Source organism: Eublepharis macularius, chromosome 4 (assembly GCF_028583425.1).
Source record: "Eublepharis macularius isolate TG4126 chromosome 4, MPM_Emac_v1.0, whole genome shotgun sequence".
Taxonomy (NCBI): Eukaryota; Metazoa; Chordata; class Lepidosauria; order Squamata; family Eublepharidae; genus Eublepharis; species Eublepharis macularius.
In genome coordinates this window covers 7,526,166-7,541,629 of record NC_072793.1, presented here as the reverse complement: position 1 = coordinate 7,541,629, position 15,464 = coordinate 7,526,166, and the positions used below count along the sequence as shown (strand labels likewise).

The window sequence follows — 15,464 nt, the reverse complement described above, 5'->3', positions numbered from 1 at the left end:
AAATTCAAAATGGAGTGCTGGATACTGACCAAAGATGAAACCGAAATGAAATTGGAAAAATGGTGAACATTTGGCTTATTTTTTTACTTGTGCCATGTAAAATGACAATTTTGGCATTTGCAACTTCAGGTATGCAAATTTCTCTTTATCTGTGGTGAAATTTGTGTTTCAGAAAAGGATTCTCAGAGGGTTCTCAGAGCAGTCTGTTTAACTCGCATGTTGCAACCATCCATTTTAAATTGTTGCACTGAGCAATTGGAAATGATAGGATTATTTTAGAAGACTCTTAATGAAACCTGCTTAATTTTAAATACTTTTGAGACTTTGCTAGTGGTCTCTGTGACAGGAATGGAGCTTTCATACACCACAACTCTTTGCTGACATTTTATTTTGCTTTAGTTAGTTACTGGTAATCCAATAAACTGTGCTGGTTTGAAAGCAGCCAGTTCAGTTTTCTAGTTGTTGTTTCCCCTCCCCAAGACTCCCTTCATACTTCTTCGTGCAAGACTACTATCAACTGTACTTTGTACCACAGAATACCTACCCAGCCTTACCCATCTCCCGTTTCCTCACAGTTTTTGTTCTTCATGGTGCAAAATGGTACACCAACTTGGATCTTTTTAGACCTGTAGACCGGCTTGCTTGTAGGCAGCTATTGTTGATGAATGCCTGATTTTGGTTTTAGAAGGCTGTTTTCAAATATTTTGATATTAATGTTTCATCTGGAACAGCTGGGGGTTGCTTTCTGTTAAATATAATATCCACACCAGTAACACTACACGGTCTCAGCTAATTTTATAGAAAGACTAAAGATAAAAGAAGAAAAGGAGTCATACCACTGGTCAATAAATCGGTCCCACACTTTTCTGCTGGCTACACAGAGCTCATATTCTTTGGGCTCAAAACAGGAAGTCATCTCTTAAAGATACAGCAGTGGTTTACAAAAATCTCCCTAGATTATGAACATGTATATAGAAAAATCTGGCCTTTCCTGTGAAAGAAAAATTATGGCATTGTACAGGCCTCATTCTTCTGGATATCAAAGCAGCATTTGCACGTAACTAAGGGTTGCCTTACTCTTTCAGATCTTTTAATTGGATCTGTATTAGCCAAACACAGATGGAGTAAGCTTGTAGAAGCAACAAACAGAGGATGTGCAAGGTTTGGACCATATTAGCAATGGCAGTGTAGGTGTTTTGAAACTTTAAGTGTGTTTCCGTTCCAAGAGGAAGATGCACCACTAGCCATTCGGCTGCTCGTGCAAGTGGAATATCCTCCTTGCTGCTTCCCTTTATTAGCCTCTCAGTTGTTGTGATCTTTCTGCTGACAAAATCACAGTTGCACAAAGTACAAGGATAGGAGGGTGGGGGGAGGTTCCTACTATGCAGAAAACGTAAGAATCATGCGATAACACGTTGTAGTAATCAGATGTAATGGCTACCAGCTTCTGTTCTGGCCACTGACATGTTCTTCCAAGGCCTGAAGCAGCCATGGCAAGTTGGGAAATTCACACGTCTGAATGTGAGCTCTGGTGAGAAATACTTAGACAAGCGCAGCAATACATTGTTCAGTCTTTGAGGTGCCCAAATGCAACAGACTAATATGGCGACCCTTCTAGAGTGTGGGAACTTGGTTCCTTGGCACACCCCCTGCCTGAGGCCGAGGATGTTCCTGTAGGCCTAGAAGGAACTTCAGGTCCCAGTCTGGGAAAGCAGCTGCCTCTGTTTGTGAGCACCCAGGTGCATTGATGCAACAGGCCTAAGAACGGCTACGCATTATCCGGTGGAAGACTCGTGTTTCTTTCGTTGCTAGTGCTGTGGGTCCTGCACGCATCACAGTAGAACCCTCCTTGCTACTGCTTCTGTGGGTACATTGGCAACATACTGCTTCTGTACCTCTTATTACTGTGCTCCAGTATGGGATTGGGGGGAGGGGATTGGGGGGGCAGCTATCTCCATGCTTTGTCATCCCTTTTTTAAAAAAATGTTGTTGCCATAACAACAGATTTGTTTCAGCTTGCCAGAACTTGACAAGGGGGAGAAAGAGACTTGGCGTCTGAGTTTGATCCTAGTCAGTCTGGGATTCTTGCCCTTTTTACATGGCAGCTGATTGGACTGTGGCTGCATCAGTATTACCTGTGATAAGGAAGGAAAGTGTGGAGGGCAGGTGCTGAGGACGTTTCCAAGGAGCCTTTGCCAGTATTTTAGGGAAACCTGGCTGACCACCATACTTTACATGTGGGCTTCGGAAAAACTAAGCATAAAGTCGGTGCGGTGGTAGCATTAGGAAGGCCAGATCTTTCCAAGAGATCTGGGTCATAAACTTCCCACCACTTTGGGTGGTCCTCATACCCAGCTGTCTCCTTTCTTTGCATTTGTTAACTCCCAGACCCATTTTCAAACAACCAAGGAAAGCAGTGAAAGTGTGAGCAAGGTGGAGCTGTAGAGAGAGAGTCGGAGGTGTTTCTTAGGCTCGTTTTTCTTGCTTTAACTCTTTCATGTGTTTAGCCTTTTCCTGCCATTTGAATGTAACGTGAGACAAACGGCTGGTTCTTGTCTCACACCTCAAGCAGATCTCTTTTAGGTAGAAGTTTATCACAGTATTGTTATAATCTTTGGCTGGCAGTTCAGCTCAGCTCCCAGCATTCACTTTGCATGGCGCCCTGTAAAGACCCGCATTGAGTGAATGGGTTAATTGTGGTGTTAGGTGTCAGAAATACAAACAAAATGCTTTTGTCTTTTGTTTAGCTGCAAGAGGTTTAGAGTGCAACTATTAGTCACCTTGCCTTCACTTGACAGGAACCTGGGTCAGATAGCCCCCAGTTTGCATTAATGCAGACTCCTTAAGGTTCTCCCCTCTCTCCTTCCACCCTTCCCAAGTTCATGGCAACATGCGTCTAACCTCTGCTTCCTTGGTGTCTTTTAGGGGACATTACCCAGAAGGGATATGAGAAGAAAAGGGCAAAGCTGTTGGCTCCATATATCCCGCAGACCCAAGGTAGGTCCTCTGTTAAAATACAGGATAAGAAATGCTATTGCCAGGGAATAGGGTTGCCAGTTCCTGGTTGGGAAATTCCTGGAGAATTGGAGGTAGTGCCTGAGGAGGGTAGCACTTGGGGAGGGACCTCAGTGGCCTATAATGCCATAGAATCCGCCCTCCAAGGCAGCCATTTTCTCCAGGAAAACCGACCTCTGTAGCCTGGAACGCAGTCGTAATTCCAAGAGGTCTCCAGCTAGCATCCTGGAGGTGGCAACCCTGTTGGGGAACGCAGGGGAAGGCTGAGGTTCTTTGACGTTCAGCTGATCTAGTGCTGTTGGGAATAGACTGGGAGGTGAAGTGTATGTATAAAATGTTTGCTCTTTGAAATCCCTTCAGGATTAATGAAACGCGAAAAGGAAATTTGTCTTCTCTGTCTACAGAGTCACATACGTAGTGTTTGGAATTAAGTCAGATTTTGTGTGTCCCCAGTTACATACAGTGCACTTTCCCGAAATGGAGGTATGTGGGAAGAACTCCTGCATCTGCAAAAGAAAAAAAATGTGGTCAAAAGGGAGAAGGGCTGGCAGAAACAGGGTGCCTTGGAATGAATGTGTGGAGGAAACAAGGACCCAAGGGAAGGGTTGCCAGGATAGGATAAGCTGAAGGTCCTAGGAAAAGAGCGGAGCAGGCAGAAAGGGTGATTCAGAGGCAGTAGAGAGGGGCAAGGGGGGGGGACCGATGGCCGTGGCTGGCACTTGCTGGCTCATACCCATACCTCCTGGACATGTACTGCTCATTTGGGCATCCGGCTAAATATTAATGTGCTTCACTCTCTATTTTAATTTAAAATACTTTGCAAATATTGATACTTCCATTGAGTGTGTTCTAGCAGCAAGAATGACTAGTTAGAGAATAATAATTATCATGTTCCCTCCCAGGTAGGACAAAGAATTAGCAGAAGAATTCTTAGTGTGAAATAATAGTAGTATTGATACTTGGCCTTTTAAAAAAAAGAATCCAATCATGCTTCAAGGCCTCTTGCATTAGGAATGAATTAGTAGGGATGTTCAGAGGGCGCAGGCCACAGCTGGTCACGGGAATTATCTGCTGATCAGATGAATTTATACTAAGGATGAATCAGGATAAAAGAATATCGGATGTCAGTGGATCAGAATTGTTTCTGCTTTGTCAGTCTGCATCAGGGTGTCACTCCCCCCCCCTTTTTTGAGATGGTTTTGCTGAGAGAAAAGCTTTGCAATTTTCATGTAGCATTAAATATGCCTATAGGTTGCATTTTCAAAAAGAGCTTGCAATTCATAATTCAGTTGGCATTTTGGATCTTTTTTTTGTTTTTAAAGCTCAGCTTCTTCTTAATTAGGTGTGCTGAGCTGTATGGAAAATATGGACAGTATCAGTGCAGCTGGAGCATGGATAAGCTGTTTCATCACTTCTTCTAATAGTAAAATGGCTGGCCCTCGGTGAAAGTAGCAAAACTGAGCCACCCACAGACAAGGGAGGGGTTTCGGCATACTCTGGAGATTCTGCAGCATGATCTGGCTTTATAAATTAACTAAATAGGGGGGAAATGCCCAGATGGAGACTGTGTGTGCCCAGGGACATGGGGTATTGAATAGCTGGTGGTTAAAGTCAAAAAAGGAGGGAGGGGAAACTGGCCTGCTCAGGCCCCTGATATAGGGTTGCCAGCTCCCAGCTGAGAAATTCCTGCAGATTTGGGGGTGGAGCCTAGGGAGGGCAGGCATTGAGGAGGGGAGAGACTATGGAGTATAACACCATAGAGTCCACCGTTCAAGGCAGCTGTTTTCTCCAGTGATCTGGGATCAGTTGCCTAGAGATCAGTTGTAATTGTAGGAGATCCCCAGGCCCTACCTGGCAGCTGGCAACCAGACCCAGAGAGCTTACTGAACCATGGGGGTCAGGTTGTTCCGGCCTCCCATGTTTCCTCATGGCCCCTGGCTTTTATGCCTAAATGGAAACTGGGTCTTTAACATGACTGGATTGATGTTCTTATCTACCCTCAGTGTCCTGTCGCTTGTGCAACCCTCAAACGGCAAACTGCCTTTGAGTCTGATATTGCAGTTAAACTTATTCACCAGAGTAGTGAATTCCTGAGGCAAAAAAGGGCAATCTTAAATAAAAGATGCATCTATGTCTGAAATGCCTATTGATTTCAGTAGGACTTTGGGCGTGTCTGGCTTCCTCTGGATTATGCTGGAAGGCATTGCCAATGAATTTAAGCAGGTCATAGCCAAGCTTAAAAAATTACAGGGCAGATAAACTTGCTGGTTTATGAAAGCCACTGCGCAGAGATTGGATGGAAATTCTTTCAATACTTTCCCCAGGGACTTCCTATTATAGGCTGTGGCTCCATGTATAGAGCCACAGCCCTTTGTCTAGAGGGTGCTAAGTTCAGTCCCCGCCATCTGCTGTTAGAGGTTATCAGGTGTTCCTCTGCCTGCCCCCTTGGAAAGTTGCTGCCAGTCAGAAGAGGCAGCGCTTAGATGAATTGACGGATGGATTGATAGATACTATGTAAGGCAGCTTCATGTATGTTTGTTGGCAGTGAGTCTGCATCTGTTCATTACTACTACCCTGAGAATTTACTCTAGAGGCACAGTCCAGTGTGCAGGTGTGAGTGAGCAAATGGCAGATGAACATTGGAGAAATCTCTTCTTTTTAAAAATGCTTTTCACTTCCAAACTTCATGCATATTTCCAGTGTCATCTTGGCATTTATGTCCATGTGTTATTGATGGGGTCTCTGTTGAACAGTCTATGTGATGATACTTGTTCCCTCCTGTGCATGTCTTGTGCTCATTTGATTTTGCTTGTCAAAGGATTGTTTAATTAGTGAAGGCACTAAACATTTATGTGGATCCAACCACCAATATTTTTCCTGTTTTTTATTGCTTGAGCCTGCTTGCTGCTAGAAGATGGGATTAGAAACCGTGTTGCTAGATAACATACCATTTAGTGCTGCCATTTTTACTTGGAATTTCATTTCATTTCATTTCATTTATTACATTTATATTCCGCCCTCCTCGCTTCAGCGGGCTCAGGGCGGATAACAAAGATACAAAATATTAATCACTAAAACTTTAAAAACACTACATCTAATCATTAAAATTACAGCTATGCAAATATATAAATTTCATATATTTACATATACATACATGCGGCAATGCCTTATGGAAGATTTCCCATTCACTTCAGTATGGGCAGAGCATACATGAGAAATAAGGCCCATAGTGTCTGTATGTTATTTTTCTTTTCAGTGAACGTAAAAGAAATGATTTACAATTATGCTTATCTCCGAGACTTAAAAACAGTTCAAAACATTTTCCACGATGAACGAATGCTTCTGTTCACTTCTGGTATTGGAAGTGTTTCTGTTTTGCCGATAAGGAAATGAATGTGTCACCATTATGATTAAAATGCCAGGCTGTACTAGACCCACATGGTGTCAGTGAAATCCCTTGAAAGTGGTTGACTAAGAGAGGGGACTGTGTCTATTTTAGGGCCTTATTTAAGGGAAACTGCTGCACTTCTGCTGGTCAGAGACAACAGCAAGTGAGCCTGTTTCCTTAAAAAGATAAGTTCCTGTGATCTGCCTCCTGCTTTCTGTTTTCCCATGATCAACATACATGTAGGAAATTATGAATCTGTTGTAAGGTGGCAACATGCAATTTTATTTCTAAAGCACCTAAAAATATTTCCACACGTTGTGCAAAGCTAGAATAGAGTCCTATCCCTGGCCACAGGCATGCCATATAAATAATAGATAAAAGAGGGCAAGGCATGCTGCAGGAAAGGATTTGAGTGTGCCTGAGGCTCAGGTTTAAGTGTGAGATGAAATCTTACTGGATTTGAATCTTTCTTCTCTTACTGCCTTTATTAATTGTAGAGCCCTTCCAAAAATGTCAATTTTGGGTGAGAGATATTGTGGATACTTGAGGATACTATGGTTGGATACATGCAGAGATTCGACCTCTTGTGTCACTAGTTCAGTTTTCTCGTTGCTTGGTGGGTATTTGCTGCTTTGCTTTCATTTTTGTTTTGTTTTTGAGCCATTAGGTTTGTGTTCATTTGCTCTCTTTTAAAGTAACTCATGCTCTTTAGTCAAAAGTATAAACACAGAATAACCTTGGTGCCAAATTTAGCAGCTGTTTCTCATGCTTGGCTTAAATGTGTTTCCTTATTCTTCTAAACGTCGCATTACAGTTCCTAAGGATGAAGCAGTAGAATCCTCTGCCCACTACGTGATGATTAGATTCACCAAGCCCTGGTTTCCTGCCCAAACCTCTTTATCTGCAGTATGCAATATTGTCATCCTCTTTCCTCCCTTACTACTGCCGAAATTAAGCAGGCTGCTTATTTATTTATTTACTTTAGCTCGCATTTCTCGCTTAGATTCAAGGCAGATTATGAGTGCTGTTGAATCGCAGGAAACATCCAACAAACAATGTGCTAGTAGGATCACAAAATTGTGAAAACACTGTGAAAAAAGTATCAAAGATATGTCATAAATGAGGCAGTGAACCCAAGATAATATGTGAATTAAGCATGCCAGAGATTACAATAAAACTTCCTTTATAAAAGCATCCTCCATTATACTACAGTCCTGTTTCTTTCATAAAAATGCCCTCAACATTTCCATTTTACGCATTCTGCAGAATGATAGATGTATGAAAGCCTTCCTGACTTCCTCAGGCAGACCATTCCCCAAGGGGGGGTGGGGACAACTGAAAAAGCATGGGTACAGGCAGTTTGAACGTGCATGTACATTTGCATGTGTGCTTGTGTACAGACACACACACACGCATACGGAGTAATGTCTGTGTCAAGACAGCACCCCTACCTTTGCTTAAAAAAAATAAATCTTATGGATTTTGCTTTCCTCTTTTCCTCTTGACATGTTCAAAATGGATTGGCACCTGGGTGTGTGGCCTCCTGGTTATGGCTTGTACTTGGATACTTAAGAAGCTGTAGAACCCATAAAGGCATATGCATGTATACCTGGGGGAAATTCTGTTCTTCTAATTCATTCAGGCCAATAGATAAGTATTCTTTGCAGTTACAGTTTTCTGCATCCCAGTCTTTGGAGCATTTGGCTAAAGCCGCTGCTCAATAACAACTTGCAAGCACATGGGACTTCTCCTCCCAGTGGAATATTCAGATTTAACTATGTGCTTAGGCAGTTATAACCTGCCCCAATAACACATCTTCTCACTTTAAACTCATTGTCTGAACATTTATGGTTCTCTGACTGTAAGTTGCTCTTTCCCCTTCTGCCCATCCCTTTTTCCATTTTCATAAACTTATCTGTGCTTTCTGCCATGCTTCTTCCTGCCTACTATTTCAGGAATAGCTTTCCTCTGTCAATCATCCAAACTTCCTCTTCTACGAATTAACAACATCATCTCACTTTCTTTGTGCCTCAAAACACTTCTGCAGTCTCTATTCCACCTCTCTTTCAAATGCTATCAAAAGTCTGCTTCTTTGGTATAGCGTTTCCAGGACATCCATTCCCTCTCCGGTTTATGCAGTGAGCCTTTGGTGATTTTTGTCTTTCTCTTTGGTTCATACCATGAAGTGTGAGCTTGGGTGTTCCAGTTTCAAACTTCTGTTCGTTTTTGACCTTAGACACTCCATAGTCCCTCCTCCTCAGCCCCTCTAACTCTGATATATGGGGTAAGAACAGTGGCTTGCCTTCATATATATAGTGATATTTTCATTTCTATCACAGGATTATAAGCAGCAAGTAAGAATTGCCTCCATGTGATCAGGTGGTGAAGCTTCTGTAAAGAAAGTTGACCCCCCCTTTTTTTTCAGGCTTTTGTTGTGCCATAAATAATTAACCCTGATATGTGAGGGCAGATGGATTAGTAAAAATATTTGATGGCTAGTTCAGTGAACTCTGACCTTTCCACCACCTTTAACTCCTCAGGGACACCAGCCCCTCCCCTCTAAAATGCGGCGTCACAGTCACTTGACAGGAAACCGGGGAGCCAAAGTTACGGTCTCATCAGTATCAAGGCGAGGGCAGTGGGCAGTGTGGACCAAGAGAGCTGGAGACAGGAAACACAAGCTGAGCACCAGGAGGTGGGCTACGATGAGGAACAAACCAAGCGATGGAGAAATCCTCTTTGCTGTCACTCCATCCTGTTTTTCCTTTCAGCTTACGTGAAAAGAGAGAAAGGAAGTGAAGTGCCCTTGCTGTCTATCTGTGCACGCCAGGGGCTGGTCTTTGATGAAAAACAGCCCCCCCCCAGAGGTGCATTTACAAAGATTTGGAAACCAGGTGGGCCTGCACAGCCCCCCTCCCCCAAAGTCCTTGGGCCATGGTTTGAATGTGACTGAACTAGGTGGTCTTGTTTATAAGCCAGTTTGAGTTATTATTCATGAATGATCACCTGGGATTGTTAATGATAGTGAACCATGAACATTTGAAAAATTCCCTTTTTCCAAGGGATTGCTTGTGCTGGTGGGGGTTCTTCATGAAACAAGATGGCGTTACACTTGTAGAGCTTTGACATGGGTGCACACTGAGGAGTCACTCCTGCCAGAGTTTAATTTAATGCACCCCCTGATCCTTTTGCTTATATTTATGGGCTATTACTGCATGTGTATTTTTTACTTTAACTACTGGGTAGTTTGCATTTGGTGTGTTAGTGTGACCATGAAGTGTTCTTAAATAGCAGAGGGAGTGTTACAAAGCAGAGTTCTTTTCTTACAGAGGAGACAGTGCATGGTTATGCATGTTTTCTGTGGGCAAAAACAAACTTGCATTCACAGAGCCTTGCAGCTGTTTTGATCAATGTTTGACTGTTCTAGACAAAGGATGAGCGTTGTTGTTCTCCACAGGATGCATAATACATAAAAATCATGTGAATCGCTTGCTTGCGCCGTTGCTTCCGTTTCTGTTATGCCTGCAGTCCAGCTATAGCAACTGTGAATGCTCCTTTTGAGTTGTGGGATTCCATCCTGTGAACTTTCACCTTTGGCTACAGTTCCTGTGGCAGCCGAGGTTGAGGAGCCGTTCTCTTGCAGCAGAGTAATAGCTGTATTGAGGGTGGGTGGGGAGAGCAGCCCAACTGGCACTGTCAGCTTTTCTGCACAGTGTTTACCTAGTACATGGTTTCTGCCATTCTCCAGCTTAGTCACCCATGTTCTCTGCCTCCCCTCCCATAGCCCTGCTCAGTTCATGCCTCCTCTAATGCTACCCCAGAATTCAGGAAGTCACTTCCTAATTGCAGCATAATAAAGATAGGTCTTCTCAAGTTCTTCAGAATTCCCCCCCCCCCCAATATTTGGGGCTTGCTGGCGCAGATTGTGTTTTCATTTGCAACACCCCCCTCTGGTGGCTGCATTTTGTTTAAAGAGGTTGAGAATACTGCTTTAGCCATAAGCTGTTACCATTTTTACAGAATGAAGCCCTTTCTTCACCACTGTTGGCCTTTTCTCCATTCAGGATTTAATCAAATAGATCCAACTTCAGTAAGACAATTGCACTTTTATGTAGTTATATTTTTATTGTTAAACAGTGGGTTTAAAATGCAAAGGCTGTGTGCAGACAGTATGCCAGAAAAATCACATTCAGGAGTGGGTGACTGCAGATCTTCATATTATTGTACATATGCATATAAATAATTATTTGGCAGTCCGTGAACTAATTAGTGTTTAGTTATAGTGGGAAATGAGCCTTCCTGGAAGGACAATGTAGGCAAACCACTCTCAGTAATAAGGTTTTGCTGCTGTCTGATCAGTTCAGGTCTTAGCTGAAGTTCGAGCATTATCTGCCCCCCCCCCATTTTTCTTTCCTCATTGGTCCTTTTTTTAAACTTACCGGAACATTCAAGGTCATTATAGTGCTGCAACTGTGAAAGTCCCAGAATAATTTGAAATAAATTTCTAGCCTTCAGTGGTAGTGAAGAATGTGTGTGTGATAAAGCGTGGTCATTTGTCTGGTAAAGTTTCAAAGCCAAACTGCAGGTTATATGGGAATTCTGTGGTCAGACCACATAATACTTCCATAGAAAGTGAAAATGAGCTGCAAAGGTTGAGTTGGGTGTAACCCCCACCACCTATCACACCATTTATCCAGTATACATTTTATCCCCTCCCATGCTGCTATTAGCCCCGGTAGGTAGGTAGGAAAAGACAGCTACAGTGATAGGAATCTGTTTTTCTTTCTTACTGTGGCTAATAACTTTGGGATGGGAATTTCTGTTGGGGAAATGTGAACATGGTGGAGACTTTGTAGAAAACTTCCTTCTAGCAGCATAGCTTGATTTAAATATCCCCCCTCCCCTTGCTTTTAAGAAAAATAAAATATTTGCATTTTGGACCTTCAAAGTAGAAGTAGTAGAAGAGTCTGCAAGAACTCTTACCAGTCAGGATGTGAAACTATTACATTGTGTGTTCTTCTCTGTTCCTTCCTGTCCCCAGCCTTTCCTTTCCAGCCCCCCTTCATGTAGGTTATTGCTCATCATACTTCTTGTAGTATAGTATTTCCCATCTTCAGGATCCCAAGATCAGTATGCGTATAGAAGAGACTAGCTTTTAACTTTAAAGGAGTTGCTGGAGGAAGACATGTTTCGTTTTGCTTGATATAAACAGGTGAGCTGCTCTGTTCCGTTATTCAGTTAATTTGACTATGCTTTAAATATTGCTCTCCCAGCTGGAGAAGGGATTAGTTTTCTAATACATTGTCAAATACCTGGTCTTCTTTAATAATGAGGAACAGCATCTGCGCTGTGCATGCATGCTCTTTTCAACTGTGATTGTGGCTTATATTGGATAACTTTTAAATAATCAAGCACTGTTTATTTCCCTTTTTTGCTGTTCTTCTCCCCACCTCCTCTCCTTAAAAGGAGAATCCAGGCTAAGCCTGACTTCCTCCTTTCTCAAAAGCAGCTGGATCAATCAGCAGGTCAGTGCGATTGATTTCTACTCACAATAGTTTCAGCAGCCCCAAAAGAAGCCTGCCTGCTGACCAAGGCAGTTGCTTCAACCTCTGCACAACTATTTCCAGAAATATAATTACCCTACACATTTAACAGCAAGTATTGACTTTGCGATATTGGTTCCAAAATTCTATGCTAGCATTTTGGGGTATCGAGTACGTCTTTCAGGCGTGCCTTAGTAGAATCAGTTCACCAGTATTGTACATGCTGACTTAAAGGCCTCTAGCATGCGTTGGACAAAAAAGCATAACTGTTTCTCCCCACCATCCCACCCCATAGCAAATACCAAGGCCATTTCTCACATGGCTCTCCTCTTAAACGAAATGCAATACATTTTCATAATGGAGCTGGAAACAAGATGTGTTCTATTTGAGCTGTCTTAGTTTATAAGAGCCTTCGCTTGCCCAACTAGGCATCCCCAGACTATACTGTGGTTATCACAGTCCTGCTCTGATGTTGCCAAATGTCTGCACCTGAGCTACATATTTCTTTCTTTTTTTCCTAAACTTCCATGGCATAAAGACTAACCCTTGGAACCTGAAAGCCAATCCCAGTATGTGTGAATGTGTGTATCGTGGCTGTGTGCAGGCTCATATTTCAGATTTGCTTTCCTTGTTTTATTACTGATGAAAACACTGGTTTGGCAGTTTGCCATTGTGTGTGATGGCAGCATTGTGCTATTCCCCCCCAACCATTTTATTTATAAGTTGCCCTTCCCTCTACTAAGGGGAGGGCAAGTGATTCAGCTAATGGCTATTAAAACTTCCAATTTGAATTTTATAAAATTCTGCGCAAAAATTCTGCCATTGCTTTTGTTTGTGCGTATGCAGAAGACCCTGCTAGCCGAAACTGCAGATGCAGCAGGATTATTCTAAAGGGAATACGGAATCGTCACCTAACATCTGCTCGGCTTGGCTGACTCCAGCTTACTTTGTCCAAGAACGGTTTAGCAGCCTGTGATTTACTGTAAATACGAACCAGTCTCTCCCCCCCTGCCCCCGTCTCTATGCTATCTTAGCATTATGCTTGGTTGCTTTGTGCATTGTTAACCTGCAAGCAGTGTTTAAACAAAGAATCAGCCATTGGTGAGTTGTAATCCTTCCAGGTGTGCTAATGCCCTTGCTGCTAGACTATGGAATGACAGAGACTATTTTTGGCCTCTAGGAAGCAAGGTAGTTTAATATCTGTGTCTCAAATAATCTGTGGAGAAATGTACAACATTTGAATATGCTGCTTGCAGCCAAGGGAGAAAAGACCCATGTGAGTGCGGGGTAAGGCAAAAGGTTTCTTCCCTCTTTTCTCCTTCAACTTGTAGTTTTTTCACACTATTAACATACCTGCTTTCAGGAACAGTCTTGCAGTTATATCACTTCTGTGTACTTCACGCAGCAGTCTTCTTACACAGAGATAACCTCTTTGTTGATGGGGGGGGGGAGAGACTGCCCAGCTGTTTCCAAATATTATGTAATTGTAGCAAGCATAAATGCTAGTGAGATTTTCACTGATGATTATGTACTAGGGTGTTTATTCCCTCCTCTTGTACTTTTTCCCAGAATCCTGAGTCTGGGAGAAATGACATAATCAGCAACTTCCTCCTCCTCCCTCCACCACCACCCATCAGAATCCTCCACATGTCAACTCCTCTCCCAATGAACCTGATTGCGTGATGCTACTAAAATTAGTCATAAGGCAGTGATTCACAATACATCAGCACCTCGAGCAAATAACCTAAAATTGGAGCCAAAATGGGAGATGTTCAGAGTCAGATATTAATGCTAGCATCTTGAATCTCTGAACTCTCTTTGGAGGCTACAGCAGATGAGAGCAACTTACTCAGTTCTTGAGGGTAAGATGGAAGTAGATGATGACATGTGGTTTGTGTATCCCTTTTCAGAAGTTGGTGATAATAAATGCATGACCTTTAATCTGTGATAAGGTAGTATCACAGACAAGAAGTGTGAGTGTAATTGCTAGTTTGTGTTTTACTTCTATGACGTATCAGAGAATACATTTGGAGGTGGGACAGTGATTAAGATTAGGGAGGGGCATTAGGTATCTGAGAGTATACAGTTAATAGAGCTTCTAATTAGAGTGTTCAGCTGGGCTCTGGAGTGTGTGTTATATGTCTAGGTTCATATCCTCACTCTGTTATGACGTTTTTGGCCAATTGCCTTTGTCTCTCACCCTAGCCTACCTTACAGGTTGTGAGCATAAAATGAGGAAGGGGGGATTTTATATGTTGCTGAGGATAAAGTGTACTAGATAGATAAACATTACACATTTGAAAGTTGAGGATCTTTTTAAAAAAGATCTTTTCTCCTGGCATTCATACTCCAGTCTCCTTGCTGTGAGTTATTTGAATTAGTTTTAACAAATCATTTCTTGATCTTTACAGGCATGATAGTGCTGCTTGGCTGGTGTCTGCTCTTACGTCAACCCAGTTTGCTAAAGAAGGATTCTGTTAGCTGTCCATGGCCCTGGTTGTCTGCATTGTGGAACAGCAAGGCTGTAATAGGAAATAGGATCCAGACTAAATGGAACCAGAGTGTGCATTAAGGTCTAGAAGAGTGTGAGCCTACTAATTTCTAGTACCACCGGTCAAATTAAGCTGACTTCACTCCTTCAAGGGGACCAAGGAAGAGCTCAGTCCTGGCCATCCTTGGCAAGTGATTGAATTTCCTTGAGGAAGAATATTTTGCACTTTGCTAGCATGATATTTAAAATATTTGAGTTCAGGTTAGAATGGTATCTTCTTGGGTCAAATAAGCTTCTCCAACATGTTAGAAGGCTCAACAATAATAACAATAATAACATTCGAATTATATACCGTCCTTCAGGACAACTTAATGCCCACTCAGAGCGGTTTACAAAGTATATTATTATCATCTCTACAACAAAACATCCTGTGAGGTGGGTGGCAACAAGATTGGTGGTGAGGGGTAAGTTATAGATCCTACTTCCTTTCTTTTCTAATCAGTTTAGGCAGCAGAATACTTGCAGAGGATCTTGTCCACTTTCGTATGGTTTATCTTTTTGGTCCACTAAATTCTGAAAATGACAAGAGGTGTCACAGGTTCCAGCCTCTCATGGCATTGAAGTCACACTGAATGAGCAGGCCATACAGTATCAAGGGAATGTCAAGAATGGTGCGGCTTTCTAATGGGGGCCAGGCAGCAATTTTTCCATCTAGCTTTAGAAACAAAAGAGAAACTTTTCATTTTTTGGATACTAGTCTTCCAAGCTTTGAGAAATGGTGGTTTGCTATGTAACTTTATCATATAAACAAAATGATTACAACTTTGCTGGCAAACGTATGAACAAGGAATTCCATATTATCTTTTGTGTTAGCTATGTACTTGGGCTCAGAAGTTCACTTTGCAAGTCTCCCACAAAAATACCTCTGCTTGTGTATACATCGATGTGTAACATGCTTCTATGCTGAGCAAAATTTGAAGCCTTCATTCAAACTGTCTCTCTTCCTGCAATGGAAGAGCTGCTTAAG

The 15,464-nt window shown here is 42.4% G+C and overlaps 1 protein-coding gene across 1 annotated transcript in view; it reads left to right on the top strand.

Annotated features, from left to right (window-relative positions):
* DIP2B (disco interacting protein 2 homolog B) overlaps positions 1-15,464 on the top strand; it is a 250,778-nt gene that overhangs the window by 110,463 nt on the left and 124,851 nt on the right. The window contains exon 2 of the mRNA XM_054975565.1: positions 2,926-2,997. Within this exon, the coding sequence (XP_054831540.1) occupies positions 2,926-2,997 (72 nt within the window). The remainder of the gene's footprint in view (positions 1-2,925; positions 2,998-15,464) is intronic.